Source organism: Anthonomus grandis, chromosome 1, assembly GCF_022605725.1.
Source record: "Anthonomus grandis grandis chromosome 1, icAntGran1.3, whole genome shotgun sequence".
Classification (NCBI taxonomy): domain Eukaryota; kingdom Metazoa; phylum Arthropoda; class Insecta; order Coleoptera; family Curculionidae; genus Anthonomus; species Anthonomus grandis.
The window spans coordinates 39,770,261-39,792,800 of NC_065546.1; the positions used below are offsets into that span (position 1 = coordinate 39,770,261).

General features: G+C 31.3%; 1 protein-coding gene across 7 annotated transcripts in view; it reads right to left on the minus strand.

Moving 5' to 3' along the window:
- LOC126750197 (uncharacterized) overlaps positions 1-22,540 on the minus strand; it is an 86,442-nt gene that overhangs the window by 41,902 nt on the left and 22,000 nt on the right. For 4 of the 7 annotated variants that reach the window (XM_050459765.1, XM_050459758.1, XM_050459735.1 and 1 more), the window contains 3 exons: positions 15,897-16,058; positions 10,664-10,717; positions 9,034-9,744 (listed from right to left, as the gene is read on the minus strand). In XM_050459765.1, coding sequence (XP_050315722.1) covers positions 9,034-9,744; positions 10,664-10,717; positions 15,897-16,058 — 927 coding nt within the window. Of the gene's footprint in view, positions 1-9,033; positions 9,745-9,849; positions 9,904-10,663; positions 10,718-15,896; positions 16,059-22,540 lie in introns of all 7 variants that reach the window. The other 3 variants (XM_050459742.1, XM_050459751.1, XM_050459774.1) reach the window with 3 other exon arrangements.

Sequence of the window (22,540 nt, forward strand, 5' to 3'; positions counted from 1 at the left end):
CGCTAGCATTTTCTTTCTTGAGACAAAATTTAAAAAAAAACATGTTTTTTTTTTTTAATTATTAAGTGCATTTTGTAATTTAACATTTTTGATGTAATGGCATAGAAACTATAAATATTTGGTGATTGTTAATTAATATTTTATTTTATTTATTTAAAAAAAGTACTTTTTTGGCGCGATATGTATTTTTTAAGCGTGAAAAGATTATTTTTTGACAAGGATAACTAAAATAGTTTCGGTCATTCATTTCAATCGCTCAGTTCGTCAATCGTTCGGTGTTCATTTTTTGTTTTTCTTTTCAATAATAATATTGTTACAAAAAATTGAAGAAATTTTAATTGCTTATTGAATTTTAAAAAAATTAAAACGAGTTGCCTGGACTTAGCAATAAAAGGAAATAATCCAAATATGAAAATTAATGTTGATGTTTATGCCCTTTTTGACATAATGGTGTAAGTTTGTTAAATATTTTAATATTTTTTTTTTTTGTGATAAAGTACCCTGTATATGAAAATTTTTTTGTATTTCTGATATTAGTCCATTTCAAAAATATATAATTTTATCCATTTTTTTGTTTAGTAATTTAATAATTAATTTTTAATTATTAATGTCGTACTTAATGGAAAAACAATTTCAGTCCATTTACACTACATACCTAAAATCAGTGATCATTCTGTAATTTCAGTGGGTCTCCTAAAAACTGTTCCAGAAGATACTATTTTAGGCCTATAAGACACTATAATACAGAAAAGTTACAAAACTATTTGCTTAATATGTAAAATATGTCCTACATTGATAATTACGATGAATAATAAATCAAGGCGATTCAAGAAGATTTAGCAGAGTTATTGTCAAATTATAAATCAAATAGTAAATAAAATTAGGATGAGAAAGGATAAATATTTCCGAGAGGTTATAGATGAAAATAGAAACAATTGCAGAGCTATGAAAAAATCTGAAATTTTTGCTACCAGGGAAAAAATATATTTTACTTAAAGAGATTTGATTAGAAAATATTCCAACAAGGAGCTATAGCAGAGGAAATGGTTATTCCAAAAAAACTTAATGTATATATTTTTTCAATATCATAAATAATTTTGTTAATATTTTACCTCGGTTTTCAAAGATTGATAAACTTGCAAATAAGCCATTTTTTAAATATCCTTAAAAAGACAATTTTAGGAAATGAGACGCAGAATAAAAACAATGAAAAATATGAAACTTGGTGAAAAAGGTATTTCGAAAATTGTGCTCGTATAAGATATAGTAGGCAATCGACTAGACCTAATTAATTCATCTCTTAAAAATAGGAGTTCCCTGAAAATTGAAGAATGTTCACCATTTTATCAGCTTCTAAAGTTTAAGGAAAAAACTAGCTAATGAGTTTAGACCAATAAATACTGTCCCAATTAATTATTAAAAATTGCTTATACATGGTGTCCCGAAATTACATCGCAATATTTTACCAGCCGCTTGTCTAAAAATAAGACAAAACCTTCATATACAGGAATCTTGAGAAGTGAATCGTTTTCATGTTACAGGGTGTTTTATAATGTCTATTGAAGATAGTTTTTTGTTAATATTTTCGAAACGCATGGTCGTTATTTTTATCGTATACTACTGTTATTGTTACTAACTGATTTTATAACATTTTATGCTAAAATATATACAGGATGGTTAGCATAGATAAGAATGTCAATTTTTTTTCAGGTTACTTTTGAATTATTAAAAACCAACATTTTTACATAAAAAAGGTACTCTACTAAGTTTTAAATAAAAATACATTTTTTTTTAAATATTTTTTTAGATAGGAAGAATGGTAAGAATCCAAGGGTTACATCCCTATCATTACCAGAGATTTCAAGAGTTGGTACCAGACGATTTTGCGCTGAGGGTCCAATTTTGTAAATGGACAATTAACAAGCCAAACTTAGTCCCTTTTATTTTATGGACTGAGGAAGCTACTTTCACTAGAAATGGCTCGTTTAATATGCAATTGTTTTAATTTTTCTCAATTATTTACACATTATTTACAATTTTGAAGTAAAATTTTAAACAAAGAAAACACTTTTTAATCTTAAAATGTATTTGTAATAGTCTTATGTCATGTTTATACCTGATAATTTGTAACATACATTTTAATTTTATTAAACGTGATCAAAAATATTTTACGAGTGTAGGTTGCAAAACATTTATGTCTGATTATTTCAAAAACGGGCGCTCTCATCGAAATAAGACAAAAGCACCTTTTTTAATTAAAAATTATGATTCTTTTAAATTTTATTACCAAAATTATGAGAAAGTAGCTAATAAAAAAGTTTTGACCTTTTTAAGCAAGAAAACTCAGGGGGAGTTTCCCTGCTTAAAAATAATAAAAAAAGTCCTTATTAACCTATGTCCGCAAATGCTTAATTTCATAAAGCAATAATACAGCTCTTAAAGAAACTTTATAATTTCTTAACATCTTAGTTCTTAAAAAAATATCAAAAACCCAAAGAACAGGCAAAGTCAAAATCAAGGGACTGATAAAATATAAGTGAAGAAATTATGAAGCAACTGGGAAGAGTTTTAGCCTCTCATAATCTTGGCTTGACTTTATAGCTTCACAATTGTTATACCCTAGCTAGAAAAAGATGCAAATATTGCTTCAACTTCAAAAACGTAAGCAAGAGAATAAAACCATAGTGAACTAAGTTGACTGTCTCGAAGAGCCTCATAATCTTTTACAAGTTGTGTCTAAGAAAACATGTTCTGAGTCATATATTATGAAGCCTCTTTAAGAAATTACGGTAATGTAATAGAAATCGCTCCAAGAGCTTGATAAATTTCACTGGAATAAGACATAGAATATTTTCATCTAATCAGCGCATTTTAGGCTATTTTATCTACATTATAGCAATTTTATTTACATGACCTAAGAGCTTCATAATTATCACTAGAATCAAGCAATAAGAATAAGTACCCGAGCAATCATGAAGCTCCTTAGACTAATTCTGAATCACGTAAACTTGAACTTTCATACCTTCACTTTTTTATGCTTTAAGTTATACAGTGAGGACGCAAAAGTTGGAACAAATTCATTTAAAATTCAGGGCTGTGTTTGAAAAAAAAACGCTCGGACAAGTCGATTTTTCCAAAAAAAACAATGACGATCAACTTCAATTTTTTAAATGGTAATACACCTATTTTTTATTCCATTCTTGAATTCTACATAGAATTTTAAGTTTATTTTGTATACCATGTCTTAAACCTACTACAGACATTATTAATAAATTTGCAACTGTTTGGGTCATTTGAGCATATTCAAACATGTTTTTTCATAGTTTTTTAACAAGTATATATGACTGTTGACACCTTGTCACCATTTAATCGCATGGAAACAGTATGTATTACTTTACGTGTCAAGTGCAGTTGGAAAGTTTAAAAGTATGGCACGTTTAACTGAAAAACTAAAAATTAAAATTTTGATGTTGGTAGGATATGACGACAAGACTCGAACACAAGCCGAAGTTTGCTATCTGTTTAACAATAAGTACCCGGAGAGGCCTATTACACGTTCGGTAGTAAGCAAAATTGAAAAAAAGTTTAGAGATTTTGGTCATGTTAGAGACAAATATGACCTGGACCGTCCCACGCTTCCAGAAAACAGACAATTAGATATTTTGCTCAACGTACAAGAAAATCCACATAAATCAACTCGACAAGTTACTGCACATTAGTCGGTTAGTAAATCATGTGTTCTAAAATATTTGCATAGGAATAAATGGCGTCCATATAAAATTCATTTACTTCAGGAGCTTATTGAAAATGATCACATACGCAGAATAGAGTTTTGCGAAATAATGATGAATAAATGTAATGCAAACCCACAATTTTTAAGTAAGATTGTTTTTTCTGACGGGGCAAGTTTTTTTTCAACTAGTTCTGTAAATAGGCAAAATTTTTGTTATTGGGCACCAGAAAATCGACAATGAAGTATGGAAAATCACAAACAATTTCCCAAGAAGTTAAACGTATGGGCAGGAATTGTGGGCACGTCAATTATGTGTCCCTATTTTATTCAAGGCGCATTTACCTCTGAAAAATATTTGATAAATGGTGAAAAGCCATTTATACTGGCAGATTCGATATAGTTACAGGTTAAGATACAGGGTGTTAAAGTTTTTTTTAATATTTTATATTTTATAAATAATTTTGGTACTTATGCAGATATTTTAACGAAAATTGGCATCTGGGGTTTTTTGATATGGTAAATTCAAATTTAATGTTACGAGAGTTCTCACTTGTAGAGGGCGCTGCATACACGTTTTTTTATACTTTAAAGCGTGATAATTTTCTTATAGTGGCTTAATTTTTTTTTTACAAAAAAATAAATTTATCTATCATTTTCAGGTAAAAAAGATATCTTGGTCAAAGTCGCTACGAGCCAGCGTTTTCGAGATTTTTGAAATTAAAATAATAAATGCATTACATTTTAACGTTTTAGATTTGAGATATTATACGCTTTAAATATAGAATCTGGAGTTTTTATTCACTATTCAATGCTCTTATGAAAAATAAATATCAATATTTTATTAAGTTTTATTTTATATTTTTTATTTAATTCTTACGACAAATATCTACTTTTAGAAAAGCCACTTGGTGGAACATAAGTTATAACAGTTGTTCAAAATGTGAACCCGTAACTGCAATACAGGCCTCTATTCTACGACGCATCGATTGGCGAACTCGTGCAAATATTCCGAGTGTCTGTTTAATTGCCTCATACGATGCGATAATGCGATTTCGTAACTAAACTGAAATGAGGTGGGGCTCCATCGTGCATGAAGTACATTTGCAATCTTAACTGCAATGGAACATTCTCCAAAAGTATGGGTAACTTGCATTCGAGGAATTAACGATAAATTTCTCCAGTAAGCCTCAATGGTAAAAAGAATGGGCCTATCAAATGGTCTGCAACATTTCCAACCCATACGTTAAGAGAAAACTGATGTTGATGACGGCCTTCTAAAATTGCATGTGGATTCTCATCCGCCCATAAGTGATTATTGTGAAAGTTCATTAAGGTTTCTCTGGAAAAATTTGCTTCATCCGTGAATATTTGTCTTAAAAACTGGGGGTTTTTTCGACAATTTTTTGTTGCATCCAACGGCAAAAATTTAGTTTTAACGGAAAATCAGTTGGTAATATTGCTTGTACCAGCTGTATATGATAGGTATAGAAGGTTATTCTTTAAAATTCCGAAAGTAAAAAAAGTAAGTAAAGTTTAAATCAATCTTTCTAGTGCTTGTTGCAGGATTTTCCTCAAGTTCATAAACCACATTTTCTTCTACTCGTGGAGTTGCTGCTGTGCGTGGTCTCATGTTACTAGTAGTTTGTTGTTAATAACTTCCAGTGTCACAAAGGCGTTGATAGAGAAAGGCAAATATCATATGATGCGGGATATTTCTCCTTATAAAGACGCTTGGCTGCTAATGAATTGCCGTTGGCCGAACCATAAACAAAATGCATATCGCACATCTCACTATTTGTGTAAACCATTGCAAAAAATTAATAATTTAAAAATTATTAAACCCGTTCGGTATCATGGATAAATCGGTACTAAATGTATGTAAGTTACAGGCCTTTTTATACTTATTTTTTTTAGGATTTCTGTTACCTTTAGGAATTTGTTATATATACGCAATATTCAATAATTAAAAAAAAAACATTATTGTGACTTTTAAAATGTAATGCATTCATTATGTAAGTCTAAATATCTCGAAAATGGTGGCTTGTAGCGACTTCGACCAGGATACCTTTTTTTCGTAAAAATAATAGATAAATCCACTTTTTTATTAAAAAAAATAATTTAAGCGACCATAAAAAAGATATGACACTTTTAAAGTATAAAAAACCATTTATTTAGCGCCCTCTACAAGTGCGAACCCTCGTAACATTTAATTTGAATTTACCTTATCAAAAACCCCCAGATGCTAATTTTCGTTCAAATATCTGCATAACAACCAAAATTATTAAGAAAAAACAAAAATAAAACTGTAACACCGTGTTTCTTAGAAATTGGGCATTTGCGGACATAGGTTCATGAATACTTTTTTAATTATTTTTAAGCAAGGAAACCCCCCTAATTCTTTTCGCATTATTAATGAAACACCCTGTATTCAAAGAGTTTATTTTTGTATTTATTTCCAAATATAATATTTTTTGTGAAAATTCCAATATGTGAAATTCATTTATGGTTACCTAAGGCTTATATAGAAGTTCTTAAAGTTTACTATTTAATAATAACAAGATTATATCAGCAAATCAATTAGGCTTTTGTGTTCACCACTCATGTCAATCTGTTATTGTAAAGTTTAGTGATGATTTTAAAAGGAAAATTGTTCTAATAGTATTCTTAGACTATCGTAGAGGTTTTGAAACAATAGATAGAAACATTTTATTAAAGAAAAATGGAAAAAATGGGAATTAGGCGTGCAGTTTTAAAGTGGTTCAACTCATATACATAACAAAAAACAAGTTGTAAAATATAAAAACAGTTTATCGGATGCTAAGTATGTTAGGAATGATGGCCCTCAGGACTGCGATGGGTCTTTTAATTTTCTTATTGTACATAAATGATAAAATGAAAGTAATCACAAAGAAAAAAACAGTTATATTTGGGGGTGATACAATGATGTACCTGGTACGAAGAAGACTAAGTGAGACAAATTAGAATCTTATTAACATATAATATAATAAATAATGAAAAAACTACAAAAAAAAAAAAAGTATTTAGGCATTATCTTGGATTCAACCTTAATTATTTTTTATGTGTTGATAATCTTTTTAATGTAATAAGTGGGGTTAATAACTAAATAAAATTAAAAGAAAATCGAAGACAACCGTTTTTTGATTATAATAATATTAATAAGATAAAGATTTTTTTGTATTTCTGAGTGCATTTTATTATTTTATAATTTAACAAGTTTTTTAGAAAATAGCGTAGAAATTGTCGATATTTAGTGAATTTTTATTACATAAAATACATGTAATTTACCGCAAATTATCGGAAATGTGTAATTTTTAATAATTAAAAAATTCTTTTTAATCTAATAATATTTAAAAAAAAAACTGGTTAATTCACGGCATATTTCTTACATGGTTTCAATTTCAAAACTATATTATCCAAAAAAAAAACTTGAAAAAATATCAAAAAAATCATAAAAAATTTTGAAAATTCCCAAAATTTTGTTAAATGTAGTGAAGAGCATTAGAGCAAACAAGGCATTTTAATAAATTGAATTGAAAAAATTGGGATGGACGAAAATTGCCGATAAAATTTCAAGTAAGTCATCAAAAATCAATAGGAGGTCTGTAACTGAATCGAAAATAAGCAAATAAGAGTAAAGGTTATGTAAATAAGAAATAAGGTTATTAAGCTTTAAATGACACCTGCTTCTAATTTTAAGTCGTTTTTTTTTTAATTAATATGCATAATTTAAACAAAAGTATATTTTTCTTTGGTATTTTAAGCATCATTCACTATTTCTTATTGGCCAATTTTTAACAAGAATAATGGGATTTAAGCTGCAAATGCATGATGCTGTTGTGAGCCAAGCGGTGATGCCAAGCATAACTAAAATGGAGATAATGTACATTTCCTTTTATTCCCAAAAATTAAGAATGCAGAATTTAATCTATAATTTAATTTCATTTGGTAATATTAAAATTTTTAAATGGTAACAGCTAACGGTAAGTTTAAGCTCATACATTAAAAATGCTTTGAATAACTTAAAGGAACATGTTTCATATTTACTTATTTTACTTACAAGTAAGTAGTAACAGATTTAATAAATAAATAGTAACAATTCCTAGGGTCAATCTATATGATGTTAGGATTATTGATAAGCTGAATTAAAGACATACGTTCATTTTAAAAACTCTACCGCATTCCAAAAAAAAATGCAAATAAGGAATTTTTTTTTAATTTTATTTAAACTTTGGTTGCAATACCGCATACGATCCCATCTTGACAAAAGGCTTTGATAAAGTTTTTAAAGACTTAGAAATTTTTTTGGAAACTCAAAAGATAAAATGAATATCAATCAAAAGTCCGGGATCTATTATAAGATTTATAGAAACGATTGAGATAAGATCAATTAATATCAGGTTTAAATAACATGTAAAATTTGGACTAGTTTTACTGACCCTGTTTTAAATACTAGCCAGTTTGTAGGAATATACAAATTAAAATTACTTAAACCAGTTAATAACAATCGAAAATTATATGCATACGAAAATATCAATATTCTAAAATAAAAAAAAACCATTCTTAATAGGGATAAAGGCCCAATCCCTAATAGCTAATTAGTATAGTTTAGTTAATATTTATACTATATTCAGCCATGCTTCATTGCATGTATGCATATGTAGCATAGTTAGTATAGAGGCTTAGTTATATCTTTAACATATAAGGCCACTTGTAAGTAGTTTTAGATCAGTTTTAATTTGTTCTTGAAGGTGCATCTTTAGTGAAACACTTGTCGAAAAAAATAAAGAGTTTTGATTAGTGGTAAAACAGTTTTTTGGTTTAAGTGTCATACCAAAGGTTCCAATCATCGGACTACTACGTAGTATCTTAAGATCAGTGACGAAGTTTTTAAAAATCATTAGGAAAAATATTCTATTTAGTATAATCGTTATTTTAATCAATATTTCGAAAATAAAAAAAAATCCAATAATGACAATTTTTAAAGAATCACCACTAAAAGATAATACACAAGGTATTCCATAAGAATAAAATCTTATTTTCCGTGAAACATGCATAATCTAATATTATCTTAAATTTCATCCTGTTTATCAGGAAAAAACCCTACAGAAAAGCAGACAACCCCGTACATACATATTAATGCATTAATTTTAAGAGCGATATTGCCCATTTTACAATTTTCTCAAAATTGCAATAAATTTACTAAAAACTGTTTCGTATATTTGAAATACACTTCTGCAGCTTAAAACTCAATGATCCCCTTAACACCCTCTAACAAATACCTTCTGCAAAATATCTTGCTGCATAAACGCCAGACCGCCATCCTCCTTCCTCAGCTCCTTATCCTTCTCAGCATAACTATCCAGATCTTGAATTATTTCCTTCAGAGAGTTCCGTATGTTTTCACCCGTGATCTCTGCCCGGTCATCACCACCATCTAAAAGCTTCGGAATTTCATCATTACTGGAGCTAGTCAAAGTGATTTGGGGAGGAGGTGGAGGAGGCAGTGGAGGTTCCAGTTTGGGCTCAAGAAGTTCCAGGAGGTTAAGAGGTGACAGTGGTTCAACAGGAACATATCCCTCTGGAATCCAGGAAGTTGAAGATGCTTCGTTGTTATTTGAATCAACTAGAGGGTCTTCTACAAGTTTTCTATAATCCAGAGGAGATGGGATTTCCATCTTTTGTGACTTTTTATCTTTTTCTTTAGGAACAGTTGGTAAAACATTATCTTTTTTATGAAATGTTTCTCTATCTCCATTAATTTCTTCAACTTTCGTAAGGGCATTATTATAAATATTATCAATTTCTTTAGCCAATGGCTCCCGTTGAACATTGTTTAGCCTTTGAGCTTCAATTTGTTTAGTCAGCTCAAACGACTTTGGCACCTCTAATGGCTGCAATGGCTCAAAAGGCTTTAGTGGCTCAAATGGCTTTGCAGTTTCTACTGGCAATGGCTGATAATAGTTAGGTTTCTTTTGTTTTTCCAAAGACTCCTGTAAGGTTTAAAGTTATATTTATAACAAACATTTATTAGTGGCTCATTTAACGTTTTCAGCTTTCACGATGCATATTTTACAACATTCACACAACGAACTTACCAAACGACGATCTCTGAGTATCAGAGTCCAGAGAAGAAACAGATTTCTGAAAAACTGAGTTATAAAGGTATTTTAACATTTTTGGCTTTTTATTAGGTCAGCAAACATCTATATAGAATGGCAATAGAGACAGCTTCGACAAAGAGTTTGTATTGTGGTGGTAGGTCTGGATTAAATGTTCTATTTAAAAGACAGATGATGTAAGTGGTCCAGGGAACTTGAATAATTAATTTTAAATACTAGATTTCAAAGTAAATTTAATAAAATACCAGAATTATCTCAATGACCTTGATCACCAACACCACTGGAGTGCAGAGTAAAGTTCGTTGTTATTTGAATCAACTAGAGGGTCTTCTACAAGTTTTCTATAATCCAGAGGAGATGGGATTTCCATCTTTTGTGACTTTTTATCTTTTTCTTTAGGAACAGTTGGTAAAACATTATCTTTTTTATGAAATGTTTCTCTATCTCCATTAATTTCTTCAACTTTCGTAAGGGCATTATTATAAATATTATCAATTTCTTTAGCCAATGGCTCCCGTTGAACATTGTTTAGCCTTTGAGCTTCAATTTGTTTAGTCAGCTCAAACGACTTTGGCACCTCTAATGGCTGCAATGGCTCAAAAGGCTTTAGTGGCTCAAATGGCTTTGCAGTTTCTACTGGCAATGGCTGATAATAGTTAGGTTTCTTTTGTTTTTCCAAAGACTCCTGTAAGGTTTAAAGTTATATTTATAACAAACATTTATTAGTGGCTCATTTAACGTTTTCAGCTTTCACGATGCATATTTTACAACATTCACACAACGAACTTACCAAACGACGATCTCTGAGTATCAGAGTCCAGAGAAGAAACAGATTTCTGAAAAACTGAGTTATAAAGGTATTTTAACATTTTTGGCTTTTTATTAGGTCAGCAAACATCTATATAGAATGGCAATAGAGACAGCTTCGACAAAGAGTTTGTATTGTGGTGGTAGGTCTGGATTAAATGTTCTATTTAAAAGACAGATGATGTAAGTGGTCCAGGGAACTTGAATAATTAATTTTAAATACTAGATTTCAAAGTAAATTTAATAAAATACCAGAATTATCTCAATGACCTTGATCACCAACACCACTGGAGTGCAGAGTAAAGACCAACTCTGTATGTTCTAGGTTTTTCTATTTGATTGCATCGTATTTAAACGAACTGGTTACATACTTTTTTTGGTCACAAAATTTCCTTGAAATTTTCTCCTCTGAATTGATTATATGATAGACCAGTTCCGAATAGAAATAAGATCATAATCGTTAATTTAAGTCTACGTATAATGGATGACTACGTATAATAAAGGGTGTTTTTTTTAGAGGCGGAGAACTTTCATTTGGCAACACTGTTTTTTATGACAGCCGACCTGACAGTTCTGGGTTATTTTTAGATTAGTTTGGTTTGGCAATTCGTCATGAACAGACTCACGCCGGAGCAACGTTTCCAAATTGTTCAAATTTATTTTGAAAGACATGGTTCTATTCGAGAAACACATCGAGTATTACGTGAGTTTTATGGTGCTCATAATCGTCCTTCAGAGAGATTAATTCGAGAAACTGTTGATCGTTTTCGCAATACTTTTATTCTAGTCGACAATACGCATCCCGTAAGACGCCGAACAAGCGATAGCTGCTGTGCAGCATAGTGTTGATAATGATCCAAATGTGTCAATTCGTCGTCGTTCTCAACAAGTGAACTTATGTCCATCCACGTTATGGAAAATTTTGCGCAAAAATCTCGGATTGCGAGCATATAAAATTCAACTTATCCAGGAGTTGAAACCCCAGGATCATCTTTTGCGCCGTACATTAGCTGAATGAGCGAAAGGAAAGATTGCTGTTGATCCACGATTTCATATGAAAATTTTGTTCAGTGATGAAGCACACTTTTGGTTAAATGGCTATGTAAACAAGCAGAATTTCCGAATTTGGGGGGATGAGAATCCACGAGCTAATGGCGAAAAACCGTTACATACAGAAAAACTAACCGTTTGGTGCACTTTATGGGCCAGTGGAATGATTGGTCCTTATGTCTTCAGAAATGCTGATGGTCAGAACGTTACAGTAAACCGTGAGCGATACAGAAACATGATAACCAACCTCAATTGGAAGCCGTTGCAGGCGTTGCCGAAATGTGGTTTCAGCAGGACGGTGCCACGTACCATACAGCGCGCCAAACAATTAATTTACTACAAGAGACATTCGAGCAACGAATAATTTCAAGGAATGGACCGGTAAACTGGCCAGCTCGTTCGTGCGACTTGACGCCATTAGATTATTTTCATTGGGGCTATGTTAAGTCGCATGTCTACGCTGATAAACCCGAAACACTTGAGCACTTGGAAGCCAACATACGACGCGTGATTGCAGAAAAACAGCCTGCAGTACTGGAAAGAGTGTGTGAAAATTGGACCTCTAGATTACGCCACGTACGCGCCAGCCGTGGGGGTCACATGCCCGAAATATTTTTTAAATATTAATGCCAAAAAAAAAATCTTTAATATAAAAGCAAATTCGTTCATATCAATAAAATATTTCGTGTTTAATTTCAATTTAAAGTTCTCCGCCTCTAAAAAAAACACCCTTTATATGACTTATCTTTAATAGATAAATCATCATATATGATGATGATATCTATATGAAGAATACATATTTATGACTGTGGGTTATTGTTCAATGAAATGGGGCTATTTCAGAATAAAAAATGCCTCAAAATATCGAAAATAAAGTTCGAAGAAGGATGAAAGAATTTATAAGCTGAAACCATTGACTTAAGAGATGCTCAAAATAACTCCAAGGGCTTTTTTCACGAACTTAATAAATATACCTGGACTGCTAATGCATATTTCCACGATACCCAAAAATGACCACTGCCTTGGTCACCATTTTTATAGTGGTTGTGTCCTTTTAATGTTGGTCACTCTGAACATTTTTAGTCTTGCCAACAAAAAATATATTAAATAACAATAATGAAGTTGACAACGCTGACGTTTGACGTGTGAGTATAGCGGATTGCCTAGTTTTTGGCGATTTGTGAACGACGCTTGGGTATATCATCTGCAACAGGCGACATAGCTTCTTCCTTATTTAATACGTGGATAATGTATCACCATCTTTATTTAAACGTATTTGGTTCACTGTTTCTCAAAACCGAATTATCGTGAATTGTCTGTCTGTGTTTATGAGAATAATATATAGAGTTGTTTATTTTTTACTATATAAACCCTTGCTAATTACAAACCTTCCTAAAATCATCTATATTTTGATTTTTATAGATGGTTGTACCTATTAATGTGGAAACACTGTACATAGAAGGAAAGTAAAAGTCGTAATAGTAAAAATAGAAAAAAAAGTGTTTTTAACTAAATTTGTTAAGTAAATGCAAGCAAAAATTTAAATGAAGATCATCTTTTCCATAGTATTAGAACTTATAAGATTTAAGTTTAAGTTTAGATTTACAAGATTCAAGATTATCAGAATAATAAAACAAATGTTCTAAAGTGAATGCATCTATCCCAAGTTAATTGAAACTTTGTCTCATTTTAGATGAGGATTACTTTCTATCATAAATTTTAACGAAATTCTTAAAGAATTACAAGAAAAATTACGGATCTAACGCAACTATCTCAAATTCTTAACTAAATAAAACTTTCTATTTTGTATTTGTAAACATAACCTCTTAAAAACTTTAATTGTTTTGTTTCTCTGCAATTGGCACAACTGAAATTTGTCAGAGTGACCAACATCGAAAGGACAGAATCACGCAAAATGGCGGCTCCCTAGTAGTGGTGATTTTTACTTTTCATTAATTTGGCAATCCAGGTATATTTATTAAGTTCGTGGCTTTTCTAGTATGAGTCACTCGAATGACGTTCAAGAGGTATAGAGGGCGTTGAAACTAGAAGAAGATGAAGACGGTGTTTTTCGAAACGCAATAACAGAAGATGATTAAACTTACAGAGTTAGAGCTCACTTGAAAGAATAATGAAATATAAGTTTCAAGTCGCACAAGAGCTAAGGATAAGATAGGATTCTGCGCATAGATTTATTAAAAGATATACCAAATTCAAGAGTTGATAACTAAGTCGTAATAATAACAATAAACTAGAAGAAGATAAAGAACATATATGACAAAAAGTGACAAAGCTACGTAAAGAAACTTTGAATATTAGGTCTAAGACAAACAAGAACAGAGGATGATGAAACTAGACAAAAATGAAGAAAATTTATAATAAAAAGTATTTTGTGGGTAGATATTATAGGTGATATGCCTAATTAAAAAGGCATTGAAAAATTATGTGTGAGAGAATGTGACAGAGCTACATAAAAGAATCATTAAATGTTAGTTCAGCGACATGCAAGAGTACAGGGTGATGGAACTTATTGGAAATCCATGATAGAAAGTGGTATTCTGCATAGAGATTTTTTTAGAAATTACCAAATTCAAGGTCTGCTGTGTAGATTTTGATGATGGCAATAAACTAAAAGAAAATAAAAAAAATGTAACACAAAAAGTCACAGAGCAACGTGAAAAAGTAACTAAATATTAATTTTATACAATAGCAAAGGATTATGAAACTGGTAGAAGAAGATCAGTAAGATAAGAACCATGCAGAGAGCTACATACAAAAAAATAATAAAATATTGGAATCAAGATAAACAAGAATAGAGGAGAATAGAGGTGATAAAACTAGAAGAACATGAACAAGATCCCTGATACGAGATATGATTATGCGAAAGTGACAAAGCTACGTGAAAAAATATTAGGTTAGGTCCAAGACAAACAAAATTAGAGGATAGTGAAATAAGAAGTAAATGAAGAACATTCATGATCAATAGTAGGATTTTGCGCACAGGTGTTGTGAAAAATATCCAAATTTAAGGTCTCCATGGAGGTCTGGGTAACCACAACAAATCAGAAAGGAGTAATGATAATTTGCAAGAATAATAAAATATTAGTTCCAAAACATAAAAAGGCAAATGACTAAGACTGGATGGCAAGAAGATTATAAGAGAGAAAAAGATCATGTATATAGATATTATGAGAATATTCCAAATTCAATGGTTGCCATGAAGGTCTTCATAACGATAATAAATCATGAAGAAAATCTATGACGAAAAATTACAAAATTGTAAAAGAATCATAGAATGTTAGTCCCATGACATACATAAGCACTATGACGAATAAAAGGTGGGATTCAGGATATAGACGTTACAGAGTTGAGCAGTATATATTTTTTATAATATTGTAAATAGTTTAATTAAGTCTATGTTTCATATAATAAAGAAAAGGTGCTGACATGAAGGAAAATATGCAACTGAAGCTTCAAAACGTTACAAAAGACACACAGATAGAGACAGCTACACGCGAAGCTATATAGAACTGAGTCTGCTATAACATTTTGAAGCCCAGCAGCTGTAAAGAAAACTAACATCAATTCTATAAACATTTATTTAAAAAAAAAAACATACAATTTATGGGTAACAAAAGCAACTGAAAACCTAAAAACAGTCCAGAATGTGGATTATTTTTTTTGCATAGTGGATAAAAACTAAAGCTACAAATAAAATAAAAAATAAAAAGCGCCAGTTCTATATAACCTCCGGTATGTCTTTCCGTTTTTATCACAATCAGAGTACTTAGTAAATGCAAACATATAATATTATAAAGAAATAGACTAGAAGAAGAAATGTGCACAAAAGAATACAGAAAAGAAGCGTTACTTGTGTTTAAAAAGGTCTAGAAACTATCCATTTTACTATGTCAAATGAGAAACTCTCGTTCAAATTTGATCGGCGAGTCCTGAAAATTATAAAATGGATAATTTCCTTACTTAATTCTATAAAGGCAATTGATATGTTTTTATCTCAGTTATAACTTAAGTAAAAAGTGTAATCATACATTAAAAAGAAAATAAGCAAATTAACTAAAAACGATTAAAATTTATCCCTCAATCTCATATTCTTCAGTTTCCTCCATAGAAAAGCTTTCAGACGTTTCATACTTAGAGGTAAATACCTGTTTGTTTCCGGTGACGGTGGTGGTCTCTTGCTGTAACATGCTCTTTGATGATTCCGTTTGTTGTGACCGGTTGTCCTCTATGATCGAGGTGTTCTCTTGACCCTCAAAAGTTGCAGTTTTCTGGTGCATTTTTGAGTTTGCCCCTAGATTCTTTGTTACCTGAAAAATAAATTAAAATGTAAAGTTCTATTTCATTAAACAGCAAAAAAATTATTGTTTAGTACTATTCCTGGTTCATTCCACGATAAGAGTATCAAGGGAACCAAATAGGAGCGAGACAATAATAACAGTTGATTACTTTAAAAGGTAAAAGACTGCTTAAAAGTCCTGAATACGTATAAAAATAGATATGGTAACACATGTCATTACAGTGATCAAAATGAGGTTTTGGAGGAAAAACTCACAAAAAAGAAGCAGCAACAAGAATATATATAAAATGTGCAAAAATAAACGAAACTAAGAGCAATCAGAGCTGATAAAAACCATGAAAGATAACTTGAAGAGAGTAAATGAATAATGTAACATATCATAAAAAATTACCACAATAAATATTTCATGCTTACAAGTCAAACAATAATGTTAAGAAGAACTATTATTGGAAGAAAAATCATGATTATAGAAGAACTAGGAATAAATAACTTAATATGCTTGTAGTACATATAAAGAATAATCATCAAACATCCAATTGTAACTATCCAAAAATCCATTTGGAATTTATTTCTGAAGAAGATTAATGTACAAATGAGGATCCTGAGGAACTACTAACAAAAGTTAGCTAGCAAATAGGAAAATATAAAGTTGAATTCATTAGCACAATTATGGATAACTATCATTTTGAACATATATTGTGATTTATGTTTTTGGGATTTTCGTTGTGTGGATATTTTTATGTTCTTCATAAAATAGGGATATAATGGAGAAAATAGTTATATATAAGCAAATGACGGAGGCAGGTGGTTGAACAAGAAAAGATGTATAAGGCTGAGAATAAATTGACATAATAGAAACGTTATTAGTATTTTAAAAAATAAAGTTTATATAAATTAATTAAAAAGATTTCTATAGATCATTGCAATTAATTGATAAATACATATATTCAAAGGTTATCTTCTTCATATCCTTACATCTTTCATAATTATTATACTCTATTGAGTTAACAAATGTTATCGTACTTTCTAGATACCCATACTAGGAAAACTAATGGTAAGATTCCTATTATGCTAGGCTTCCTGAAATAGCAATACCTCATAAACTGGGCTGAAGGCATGTTTCTTAACATTTTAAACTTCATACGAAACCGAAAGCTTTTAATTCCAGAAAACTTCCAAATCATTCCCGTAAAGCTCTTGATGTAACGACAAGTGATACGGATAAAACTTGTGGCGTTTCAAAATTCTCAGGATACTTATTTTGGAGATTCCAGAAGCAGAAGAAATTGATCGTGAGCTGACTGCAGGATTATGGGCAACTGAAGCTGGTAATTTCATTATTTTGACTGGTAATGCTTCTCTTTCGTGATCGATTTATCGTTCTCACACTTTCATCTTCTATAAAGTGGTGCACTACACGATAAAATGATGCTCGCAATTGACGTCGCCGTTGAGGATGTCGCATAATATACAGTTCAATGGCTCTATTAATATTCCGTTCAGATTCACCATAGATAAGGACCATTTCAACTTTTTCATTTATTGTTAGGCATTCCATAGTCACTCAACAAAATAGTCAAATACTTGATAACTGAACGAATACTGTGAATCAAAATAATCTCTCATTTACTTTATTCATCAGTATTTGTTTACAATCGCCTGAAATACCTGGGATAAACACGTGTCCAATCTGTTCACTATAGAAAATTTTCGCATCATAACAACTTGAATTGATCACTGATCAACAATGCCTTGTCACAACAATATTGAAGAGTTGCTGAACCAAAGCTATGCCTGTTTCTAATGTCATAATCAAGGAAAAAATTCGTAAAAGAATCAAGAATTAATATCTTGAAAAGGAAATGTCGCATGTAAAAAAGTGTCAGATGAAAGTTACTTATTTTTTAACGCAAAATTAGATACTATTAAAAAAAATAGAGGTTTTTTATGTTATAAAGTGAAGTTGACCTTCATTTGACCTTGAAGACGTCCACTCAAGATCACAATTATGGATAAAAGATCAAACCAATGACGTCATTTTATGGCCCCTTGAAAACCATTCAAACTTCACATGAAACATTTTCTGATTACATGTTTAGTTTGAGAGATATTGCGATGTCTCAAGTTAAATGGACCACCCTGTATATAGAATGGGGTTTCGTCTCAATCCTACAATTACATCGTTTACAACAGGTGCTTCTTGGAGATCTAGGAAGCTGGATAGGGACCCCAGAACTTCAGAAAGTCAAGACTTGTTCCAGGGTGTGGCGTTACACGTTAGCACGGACCGTGGCGAGCCAATTATATTAAAAACTGATCGAAGTCTTGGTCTGGATGAGGTGTTTGCTGAGATCAATCAGGCTGTCATAGATGTCGAAACGGGAGCAACTTGGAATCAGCAGGCTACACGTCACGTAATTAGGTTTTCTCTTAATGGTAAGGCGTTTTTCCGAATTTTCCTTTAATAATTTAGTTTTTTGCAGCGGAAGAAATAAAGCAAACTAGAGATCTAAAAGGAAAGATGATACACGCTTAGTGTTTAGGAAAAAATGAAGAAAAAACTTAGAATAAGCCGAAATATGATGAAAAATTAATAGCTAGAGAACAAGTTACAAAAAATCATTCATAAAACCGGGTATAAAAAAATAATAAGATAAATATATAATAAGATAAAAGGTGATAAATAATAAGATTAAGAATAATTAGACGAAGTTGGTTAAGTGAGGCATCTACATGCAGGTGAATGAAATAGGAGACATATAAATATAATGCGATAACTGATTATAAAAACCTGATAGATTATTTTCAGTTTTAGTTGGTACAAAGTAGCAATACATAGGCAGTATTACAAAGAATTTAATTTCTTTGCAACTAATAAAAAGAAAGTGAAATGGTGTCCAGAGAATTTATTTCTATAAATGTGATAATAAAACTAACCTTTGTAAATGTCACTTAGAATATACAGCAGTCCAGGAAAAAGGTTTCTGAATTTAATTATAATAGATAAAATATAGTAAGCCAAAAGGATCCTACGATTTACCTACTCTTTAATTAAATCTAAGATTACTTAAGGAAAATATATGAAACCAGCTTCATTTTGTGCTAAATATTACATAAAGTATTGCTTCTAGAAGCTAAAATTCAGTCTATTTCACCTTTGAAGTTATTTAATTCCTAATAAAGTAGATGAATTAGCTTAGAATACAAATTTATTTAGGAAAAACTATTGTCAGGTTTTTGTTCCATGTTCAGGTGATGACACACTGAACGTATTACTACCACCCCACTCGTCTTATTAAAACTCATATTATTTAAAAGCTATTAAACATATCAAAATGAAAATAGTTGGGTTGGATAAAGGAAAGTATATTCCACAAATATTATTTTTGGTGCAACATTAGAACATTAAAAGGCTAGAATTAGCTTTGCCGTGGAACTAGATGCAATTTGTTTGCTTGCAACATCTCTGATGCAATGATGCCAAATGTTTATATGTAGAACTGGCAAAAAAATACACTTTATAATATCATAAAAATCTGTCACTTATTTTGACAGATGTAAAACAATACCATTCCTCTTTAAAGTTAAATGAATGTAGAAAATGTATATTAGAGAAAAAGGCAACAACTTCGCAACGCCGCTCATATTCCACCGACACAAGTAATCTTTACCAGTGACGGCGTAAAAAAATATTTATTATTAATAGATTATGCTTTAAAGTATAAACAATATTACCGTTTATGAACTCTATGCATTTTTAACGTACCTCATTAGGTACGTATCTAATAAAAAACATTTTTTATGGAAATAAAATATCTTATATTTATTATAGATTTATTAATAGGTTTTTATTATTCTACGTTTATGATGATGGTTGTCCCTTGATATGATATTATTACAATATCGGTATTTACCTGTGAAAAGATAGGCTTAAATTGCCTTTTTCCCATGGTACGGCACAAACCGCACAAGTTTTTACTATCATTACAATTTACAAAAACACTGAAATGACTTAACCTTTTCCCTTTTTAGCGTTTTAATTTTTTAAGAGTGCAAAGCTATGTAGACTAAAATTTTCAAACTACTTGATTAACACTTTAATACATGTCGCAAGAGGTCTACTTTCTTTTAAACTTCATTATCCTAGAGGTTCCTATGATCCCCTACAGATCCAGCTGCCTTCAATTAAGAAAAATCCCGAAAAAATTTGGTTATTTATCTCCATTTTCAGGTGATTACCCACTGAGAATATTATATATTATGTCCCACATAGTTCTATTAAGCCTTGTTTAATCGAAAAATTAAAATAACCACATAGCAGTTAACCAGGAGTTAACAGAGTTACAATATTTAGTGCTAGCGGTATAACGGCAATTCTTGCAAAATACTGCATTTTGTGATACCAAGGTGCCACTTGGTACAGATGTTCTTTAGAACCATTTAAAAGATTTGGCCTGAAGAACACTCGAAATTTTCCGTGTGGGTAGATTTTAGAGGGGGAGGGGGGTTAAAATTAAAAAAAAAATCAAAATATTAAATTTACCCTAGAGGCGCGATCTGGGTGTCAATTTCATATAATTTGAACCGAAGGAATTTAATGGTAGTACCAAAAATCTCTGTCAAAAGTCGCCATTTTTAAAAAATGGCCGACTTTTCATTGAATTTTATCTTTAACGTAAACCGGGTCGTGTAAGGTCTCTAGACTTATGTTTTTGGGGTCAGGAAATTCATTTATGGCATTAAAAATAACCTACGGTTATCGAAAATAGACGCTATGTACCATAAGCGATTTTCAGCTAGATAACTCATGCATTATAACCAATGCAAAATGTTAAATTTTATCACGTGGAGTCAAACCCCGGTAAAATTTCCCGCGAAACGGCCGAAAAAGTATCAAACAATTATATTGTGATACCCTTTAAAAACATTGACAGTGCTCCGTGACCCCTGTGCGATTCGTCACCCCCCACCATTTTGGCTGACGGAAGAATAATGTTACACTTGCAAGTGAGTTCATTCCATTATCAAAAAAGTTTCACAATAAAATATAAGCTAAAGAGGTAAGAAAAAAAGGCATAACCCACTTATTATTGTAGAACGCCATCGAGAATGAGGGACTACATAATATAATTGTTCGAAGTTCTGATACAGATGTTCTGGTACTTCTAGTATCTTTCTTTTCAAAGCTCAGTCAGAAAGGTTTAAAGCATCTGTGGCTGCAATATGGAGTAGGATCTAAACAACGCTATATTAGTGTTCACCAAATTTCGCAGACTCTTGGAGATGACAAATCTGAGGCACTGCGAGGTTTCCAAAATTAGTCCGAAATTAGTCCGATCGTATATGCGGACTTAGAGAAATTTACCATAAAACTGTATGGCGTATGCACATCGGAATCAAATGAGGTAAGACTATCTTATCTTTGAATGTACTGGGAAAATAGTACACAGTAAATTAAACATTTATTTTTCAGGATTCACGTCCAGGTATAAATGAGGTGAGAAAGCAGATGTTTGCTTCAGACGGTAAACACCTAGCTTCAATTCCTCCAACACCCGCTGCATTGGAGGAGCACATAAAGAGAGCAGCGTATGTCGCTGGTCACATCTGGGGCTGTGCAAATCCTGTAAAGGAATATTGCACAAGTCCTGAAGGATGGGGATGGACTTTTGATCTTGAGGTCAATCATTGGAAGGTTTTGTGGTCCAAGTTGCCACAGGTTTGAAAGGCAGTTCGTGCTTTAGATAGATGTGGCTGCGTGACAAGCTGCGAGACACTTCGGTGCAGCTGCCGGCGACAGGGACTGCCATGTTCCCCTGCATGCCAAAAATGTATGGGGAATTGCTCAAATAAAGGGTAAATTTATTGAATATTTCCGATACAATCTACTACCGAACCTCCTATATTTATTTTTATGTGCAATTTGTTTTAGTAGGAACAACGCCGAAAAAGACAGGGACGTACTTGGCGATAGTTCATAGTTTAGTAGTTTATAATTTAGATACTTCATATTTCTGTACCTACATTTTTATACCGTCCCTTATATTTAGTTTTTATATTAAACCTTATATTTTTGTTTTATTTGTTGCTGTTGTTTATTTTTATTTGTTAATGTGTATTTTTACGTTGTTTTTATGGGATAAAAATACATAAATATATATAATAAAATATTATTACAGTCTTTCATATACACTTTCGATACCCGTGGGCTATTTTCAATATTATAAATGAACTCCTTGACCCAGAAAACATAAGTTTAGACACCTTACACGACCCGGTTTTGGTTAAAGACAAAATTCAATCAAAAGTCGGCCATTTTTTAAAAATGGCGGCTTTTGACAGACTTCCAGTATCTGCATTACATTTTTGGCAAGCCCATTAAATTGCTTGGGTCCAAATTATATGAAATTGACACCCAGATCTCGCCGCTAGGGTAAATTTATTTTTTTCAATTTTTTTCTCTTAATTTTTACCTAAAATCTACCCACACGG